Raw genomic sequence first — 8,360 nt, forward strand, 5'->3', positions numbered from 1 at the left:
AAAAATACTAAAAGTTGCTCAATCCCAAGAATTTCTTTTTTTCTTCCTGTTTCAGCATTTAGAAGGATAAGGTATGCACTAACTGAGGCATACCGCATTATTTGGGTAAGGCCGAATATGCAAACATAACTGAACTCCACATACTTGTCTTCCCGATTCTCATGCGCGAGGTTAGTGAGCAGATGAATATGAGCCAACTCGCACACTATATTTGTTTATCAGGTTCTGATTTTTTAAAAGCATTTTAGAAACCCGGTTTTTAATCACTTTCAGAAAAGACGATCAGTTTAAGAACCAATTTGTTTAATATCGGTCTGCTTTGGTTTGGTTATGGTTAAATACATGCAAACACGTAATGCTTTGTGGGATATAAATATGCCATCTACTTTACATATACATACATATTTTATACATAGTCAAGAATTATACATAGCCAAAACTTTAACTGCTGCTTCACCTAAAACAAATAAAGAACTTACAGGGACGTCAGGACCAATGCTTCCACCCTGCAACCAATTCATTCAGGTTTAAATTAATATTAGCATCATTGCATCAATAAGATTTAGCTATGGCTAGCTAAACATTTCTAGACCTACCTGTGCAAAATGTATAAGGCTAAGTGGGAAACACAGAACTCTACGGACAAATGGCTTTATGTAAGAAAATGATCAATCATGTGCTGTATGACATCTGCGCCTTCTATGTGTGAGCTTCGGTCTTTGACCTGTAAAATAGCAACTTTAAACTATGATGGACAAGTGGCAAGTTAAAGGATGTATGCCAAAGAAATATAGTCGGGTTTAAAATGAAATACTGCTATAATAATCGACAAGCATAGTGGACTGCGAAACACAAACCTGTATAACACTATGCGCAGCAAACCTCTGTCTGCTACTGTGGAAGCTAACATCTACTTTTTCCCAAGACACACGGGATAAGCCTGTTACAAGCTCCTCTGCAAGCATTCATTCCAGTTACAATCTTGTAATTTGGAGAAATGTAAAGATGCATGAAAGCACACAGGTGACACGATTTTCCAAATTCAAGGATAATTACGAAACCTTGTCCCTCAAGTGGGCCTGGCTAATACAACTGAATGTCTAATAAATTTGGGTTCTTCAAAAAGAATTATTCAACAGAACTAGACACTCAGATCAAGACCAAATTTTAGTGGTCCCACTTATCATAGCTCCAATAAATCTTTAACGGATGAACACACGTTTGTGAATGTCCATTAATGTTATTTAAGAAATTTACATTTATTGAAATATTTAGGGTGTACTGAATCGTTTGCTTTCTTATTTTCACAAACCAAAAATGAATTTGAAAACATCTAGGTTAAAAACTTTAGGTAATGATTTCTGGAAATATTTTCTGAAGAGAGAGAAATATTGAAAACGCATTTTGAATTTCCATTGCTTTCATTTTTAAGTCCCCGAAATTGAAATATGTTCATATCAGAAACTTCCTTTCATTTTTTTGCGTTTTGTTAGTAGCTAAGTAGCCCTCTTTTACTGGCACGACATCAGTGAAGGAACAATTAAAATATAATATTTCAAAGCTCCAAAAGTGAGAATAGCAGCTGTTTCAGTGCCCTTTCTATACATGCTCACTTATTGCATCCAAAGCGCAAACTCTAAACTACTGAATGGTAACGTATAAAAGATAAAACAGGAAGCATATTAAATACTTCAATACTTTTTATTAGGGTAAAATATATTTGTTGTCCCTGATGTTTGTGATTTTTTTCTAAAATACCTCAACGTTTAATTTCATTCAATTTTATCCCTAACTTTTTCGATTCATTGAGTTTTATTACTTGCGTTTTCAATTCGTGTCAAAACTACCCTTTAAAAGTTTTCAATTTTGTCCCTAATATTTTACATGGAATTAACATCTAGGGTAATTTTGACACAAATCGAGAATGTTAGGGACAAAATCGAATGCAACTAAACGTTAGGGGTACCCTCTGAAAAAAAATCGCAAATATCAAAGACAAAAAGTATACTTTACCCGTTTATTACTAGTTAGTTTAGTGAAAATTCATAATATTATAAGTATTTTTTTATTAGTTAGTTTATTGAAAATTCATAATATTATAAGTATTTAACTATATATTATTTTGCATTGTAAATATGCAATTTGTATAAATTTTAGATTAGGTTTTGTTTTAATTATATATTATATCGTGTACATTATATAGGCATCATGTGTTACTAGATACTACTTTTGTCTATTTTAATTTTTATTTGTACAATTTTATTTCATTAATATTGAAATAGACACTATTTAAATAAATTATAAAAATTTATATTGACAAATAAAATTAGGAAATATAATATATTATTTTTATTTTTATGAAAGGAATATATATTTTATAATTTATAAACACATAATGTTGTTTTTGTTAATTTGATTTTGAAATTACGATTTGAACATAGATCAACAAAACATATTTTCAGTGTCCTATTAATTTAAAACAAAATCTACTTTGACAAATGCTCACATTTCCTAAACTTTGAAAATTTTAAAGTAAGAATCATTTTAGGAAAGATGAAATCAGGAAATATTTTCAAAACCAATCAGCTCCAATATTCACAAACAATTATTTATTTCAGAAGATCATTAGATCAGGCAACAAGAAAATGGATTTTCATTAAATAAGCAATGCAATATACGATTCTATTTGGAATTGAACATGGACAAAGCAAATCTGCAAATGTCAAAATTCAATAAACAAACGGATATCAGTTGATAAGATGAGAGTGGCCAAGTGTTAGAATATGCAGTATCAGCAGAACACCAATAGAGGAAGTAGTATAGAATCATAGAAGAGTAGGAGAGAGTAGAAGAGACTGGAACAGAAACACAGGAGCCGGAGGATATCAAAGGTGATACTCTCCCACTCTGATATTTCATTGAAAAACTAAGTACTGAAAAGGAAGGAAACGAGGTAGCATTCAAGAGGCTACCACCCTCTCCTTTCTTTTCCCTCCTGATAGCAGAATTCATCCTCACTCGTGCCCTCCCCAATAACTTTTCCAGATGTCCTATTTGTTACCTCAGATGGTCCCATTCTATTGTAAATAAAAGGCAAAGGAGCTATTTTACCACTTTCTTCTCTAACTAACTAAATGCTTCTTTCCCTTCATTCTTGTTTGCTTTATTTGGGTACTTAACACCTAGCAATGCATGCAAGGCAATTCGTATTCGAACATACAAACCAACTACAACAGGTATGGAAAACACTACTATCTATTGTGAAACAAACAGAGGATACACACCTTCTATCTTGTCAGAGCCATTATCTTCTGCCGACTCATACTGGTTAGCATCTAAAGCTTTGCAGTGCTCTTCATACACAACATGTGGATATTTTTCATTCAGTGATTCCTCCCACTGCAAATAAATATTTGAGTCACTGCATAGAAGCAGAGGATCTGTTGAGCCAGATAGCAATACAAAAGGCATGCCAGGAAGTACCTTTGGGAGTTCACTATCACGTCTAATGGATGATGTTCTCCAGCCAACAATATCTAAAACCTTTATAAGGGAAAACAAACCTTTATAAGGGAAAACAAAATATAAAGGTTCTTTTGTGTGGGTTGTGTGTGTGTGTGTGTGTGTGTGTGTATGTGTGTGTGTGTGTGTGTGTGTGTGAGAGAGAGAGAGAGAGAGAGAGAGAGAGAGAGAGAGAGAGCAATTATAAAGGATACGATCATAGCCCACATTTGAATAAACAACCCGGCGTTTGAAAGCACGCAATGCAGACCTGCATAAAGTAAAAAAAAAATCATCCAACAGGTACGATGATAGATCAAAGGAAACTGATACAAGGTTGCAACAAACATACATGAAATAACATCCATCACAATCTTCAACCATGCGTTTAAGCAATGGAGGTTTTCCTCCATCATCATCTACTAGGAAAAGATGCTGACCTGTCCTCCTAAAAATCCAATGAATAACACAACTTGCAAGTTTCTCAAAGGCAATTACGCCAAAAAGAAATGGAACCTGAAATTTAAAATCCAATTAACATATTTATATCCCAAAACGATGCAATTACTCTATATTCATCAATAACTTTATGGACGTTCTCAATGTTGAGTTCTTAATTGAAATTTCAAGATGGAAACTTTTGATGAAGCTGAACATATATGCAGCACTCTAGAAGAACACATTCATAACAATCTATCAAGTGAAGTACATAAATAAAGTCCATTTTGTCCACTTCTAAGTGTCCCTTAAGATTCCTTTTTGATTTGATACCCATGGACTGAACAAAAATATGCTCTATGACAAGACACCGTATGGCATCCATTGATTCATGCAGTCAACTCCATATATTGGAAAAATGCTTTGTTTATGTTGACATTTTAACGAACCATCAATTTCCCTATTTTTTTAGAAAGAAAAAGGAAAAAGAAATTACCCTTTCCCATTCAGGCAATAAGAGAAGAAACATGAGATGGTATATGGATAAAAATGAGTAAATAAAAAGAAATAAGGTAATATACTCCAAAGAGATTTTTTTGGATACTCTCCCCAAAATATCAAAATATGGTTCTAGGCCATATGGTTTGATGGAATCTCAATCTTTCTACAAAAACATTAATGAGATTAGAAAGTGGATTCAGATAGTGATTCAAAATGGAGTGGGAAGGAAGATAAACCATTTTATATTCTAGACAAGTATAATTCCAGTAAATGCATCATGTTCCTTTTCACCCACTTTACACTAACATTTTTCAGTTGTTGGATGATGACAGAGAATTTGAGAAATTGGCAGACAATAAATCAATCATCCAAGCTATCTGGTTCAATAACCAAATCCAGAAGACAATTAAACTGAGAGAATGTAAATTAGAGGGAAGACATGACCTTGTTCTTAGGAAAAGTTATATAGGAATTTGTTATGTACTTAAAAGGAAATCGAAAATCACAACCTAAAAGTTAGCTATTAATGGGGAAGAACCACTCCTTAAATACACATCAAGCATTCTATACTATTCCATGTGGGACTATGGGCACCGCATTATTACCATGTCCCTAATAGTACACCGCCCTTGCAAAGCCGACATCCTCAGTGCTTTCCTCTATCGACACTAATCCAGCGGTAACAACTCAGCTATCGGCTATCAATATCTGGTATTGACCTTTATCCAGCCTATAGATATTTTCATGGTACCAACAACTTAGGCTCTAATACCATTGTTAAGTAACTAAGGAAAACAAACAATTGAAGGGAACAAACCACTCTGATTAGATACAACATCAAACATCCCATTAATCTCATACTACTCAACCGGGGACTTTGGCCATGAGGGCATCCCATAATACCCAACCTCCCAAATGAACCATTATACTAGCACTCTTTTTAGTATCTAAGAAAAATTATACTAGGTGTGCTAACATATAAACAAAGAAGTTGCTGCTAGCCAACTACAGCCTCAAAATAAGCAAAGAATTCCGATTATATTTGCACTCGACATAAATATACCACATGTAAAGTCTCATGGTCACCCCCTCCCACGCTGGTAATGGATCCTCTTGGGGCAACTTTCAGAGCGGAATTAACAGATTTGGTTGCCATTTAGGCAACATATAGGTAGGGTTATAAATATCGTAGTATTAGCTTCTATTGGATGTTCTACAGATCGACTTTTAAGCATGTGTTACTTTGGTAGATATGCAGCAAAATCAACATGCCTTGCTAAATGCCTTAATCTCTTAGGAATTTTCTTTCCATATTGAGAAAATAAAAAATAAAATAAATAATCGCTTTTCTACTCTAAAGAGGTCAATTTTGAATTTTAGATACTTTGTTGTACCTGCTTATTGCCTCTTGATCCCAGATGAGGTGTAGCAACTGTAATGAAATTGATAGCCTCCAAACCACACAATTTACCAGCTGAGTCCTCCTTTCTTTGTTTATCACCATTATCTTCTCTTTCAGGTGGCCTATATAACTTTCCAATTGCATATCTTGCCACTAGTCCTCCCACTGAATGTGCGACGAAGGATATCTTACGCATATTTGGCTTTCTTCTAACCACTTCACGGACCTAAAAAATAGATGTGTTGTTAACAGCAACACCAATTATAAATTCAATGCCAAGATAGACATACCACATACATGTGTAGAAAGTAATGATCTCAAATATCATATCACACATAATACACAGATCTGTTTGAAGCAAAATCATCATATGAAAATTGTCCATGTCGAGTATGCATGTGATATTAACTTATCAGCTTTCTTGCTTGATATAATGGATAGACTGAAATTCCTTTCTCCAAATTTACGATGACAGATTTGCAGCCTAAAACATGAGAACATAAAATATCCCATGATTCATGCAAAGGAACACTTCCTCTTTAATTTTCATTGATGAGAATTTTATGAATGTTTCACAAAGTAAACTTTGATTACGGTGTACTTATGAGTTCCATTCTAGAAGGAAAGGGAGGGAAGAAGTTGGTAAAGTAAAATGGACTCCTGAGACACCTTCCCTTTCCTCATCTTTCCAAAATAAAACTCATAACCGCAGCATTAGGTTATGAAATATCAGAGGAAGAGAGAGATGCATAATCAACTGCAATATACTTGATATTATAAATATAAATGGAATTGTCCCAACACCATTTCTTACCATCCAATTCTAAACTGACATAATATTTATAATGTCTAATATTTTTAACTATGCCAGTTTTGGGATATATAGTCTCTGGTATTTAATATTATAAAATCAGGGGTAGTTCACTTTCAAATGAAACACTAATTCAGAAAGAAAACGTGTTATGTAGTTACTAACCTCCTCTGCCAATCGCTCTCCCATTACATCTACACCATCTAGTGTCAGCTTAGACACATTTCTTTCGCTACCTGGGTTTTAAGGAAATAGTTGAAAATTAAAATCAAGCACAGTGCATAATATTTCAAGACAAGTCTTGTCTCCCGAAATTCATAACAAATGAGACTAAAGGATTATCTTTTTAGGCTTTTGGTGTCCAGACTAGAGGAATATCTTATACTAGAAAAACAAGCGCTTATCATCATCATTAAAAAGCTTTTTAAAGTAAATAAGTAATAATAATATATCATCGGAAGCAAAGGGTTCTTAGTTCTTACAGTGAACAAACACTTCCTCAGGAAGCTCTTGAACAAACTGCTCTGCAGCGAACTTCCAATCCGTTGCACTGCATCAAAAGACCGTCGAATTCAAAACATGAATCATGTAATGAAAAAATTAAACAAAAGGAAAAAAAAAAGAAAAAGATATATCAAGCAACAAAAGTTATCAATTCACAACATCTCAAAATTCCAATTGAGTGCCACAACGTAAAGCCTTCAAACTTTTCACATATGAACATCGAAACAAACGCAATCGAGAAGTAGCGCTACAAACATGATCGGTGTTTCATAGATTTACAATAAAAAAAGGAAATGAATAGAAAAAGAAGAAAATTCGATCACACCTTCCGAGAATTCCATTGACCATGACAACGAGATGATCAGCGGAGGAAGAATCCGAAGATCTGGAGCTCCACACGTCGCGGCTTCCATCGACGGACTCCGATGTGCACACCTCGTTCTTCTCCATAGGGTTTAACAAACGAGGGTTCACTTGGCCAAACTCGCTCGCACAGAAACCACAACTCGGGAAGCGGAAACGAGGTTCCGATAGCGCAGAAGATCAAGAAACGAAGCAACTGAAGTTGTTCCCGGTGATAGAATTTTCTCGAGACAACGGAAGAAAGTGCGAGAAATGGAAAAAGAGAAGTCCCGAGATGAACTTGTTAGGATTTTATTGGGATTGCATTTAAAGGAAGAAATAATGGTTACTTGGTTAGTTGGGAGCGATAGAAACCCCAAAGCGAACAAAAGGATGCTTTTTAATTCTTAAATAATAATAAAAATAATAAATCTATCTATCCATCATTCCATCTCTATTATAGGAACTAGTGTAAAATTTTAGTATGTTATAATTTTTTACTATTTATAATAAATTTAATATTTATTTATTAAATTAGAGTAATATATAAAAGTTGATAAAATATATTTTAATACATAAAACCATTAATAAATATTAAATTTTATTTTTACCGAAGATAGAAAAATTCCAACCTGCAATTTCTTAGATGAGTATGAGAAGATCATGTCATTTGAGTTATAATTTATTAGCCTAATAAATATTAAATTAAAAGATAAAATACTAATAAAATACATAAAAAATTATAAGAAATATCATAAAAAAATTCATGTAATAAAAAAATTCATATAAACTAAAAAATAATAAAATACATAAAAAAGTAAAACACTAAAAAAATAATATAAAGTAAAACATTTTATAATG

At 33.4% G+C, this 8,360-nt stretch overlaps 1 protein-coding gene across 1 annotated transcript; it reads right to left on the reverse strand.

Annotated features, from left to right (window-relative positions):
* Positions 1-339: 339 nt before the first annotated feature.
* On the reverse strand, positions 340-7,861 carry LOC107474017 (putative lipase ROG1). The gene is made up of 11 exons (XM_052257359.1): positions 7,483-7,861; positions 7,136-7,203; positions 6,819-6,889; positions 5,835-6,068; positions 3,854-4,017; positions 3,717-3,772; positions 3,484-3,536; positions 3,285-3,399; positions 858-955; positions 597-724; positions 340-506 (listed from the first exon to the last, which is right to left on the reverse strand). Exons 1-10 carry the CDS (start codon positions 7,605-7,607, stop codon positions 653-655), a joined length of 1,056 nt encoding a protein of 351 aa, XP_052113319.1. The 5' UTR covers positions 7,608-7,861; the 3' UTR covers positions 340-506; positions 597-652.
* Positions 7,862-8,360: the final 499 nt, after the last annotated feature.

The sequence above is a fragment of the Arachis duranensis genome, chromosome 2 (assembly GCF_000817695.3).
Source record: "Arachis duranensis cultivar V14167 chromosome 2, aradu.V14167.gnm2.J7QH, whole genome shotgun sequence".
Classification (NCBI taxonomy): Eukaryota; Viridiplantae; Streptophyta; class Magnoliopsida; order Fabales; family Fabaceae; genus Arachis; species Arachis duranensis.

Bases quoted from the DNA above. Each gene is read 5' to 3' on its own strand.
- LOC107474017 (XM_052257359.1), bottom strand. From the start codon at position 7,607: ATGGAGAAGAACGAGGTGTGCACATCGGAGTCCGTCGATGGAAGCCGC. The intron at 6,890-7,135 runs GTAAGAACTAAG...CTTAAAACCCAG, and splicing joins TGAGGAAGTGTTTGTTCACT to GTAGCGAAAGAAATGTGTCT. The intron at 725-857 runs GTTTGTGTTTCG...GCTATTTTACAG, and splicing joins CTGCGCATAGTGTTATACAG to GTCAAAGACCGAAGCTCACA.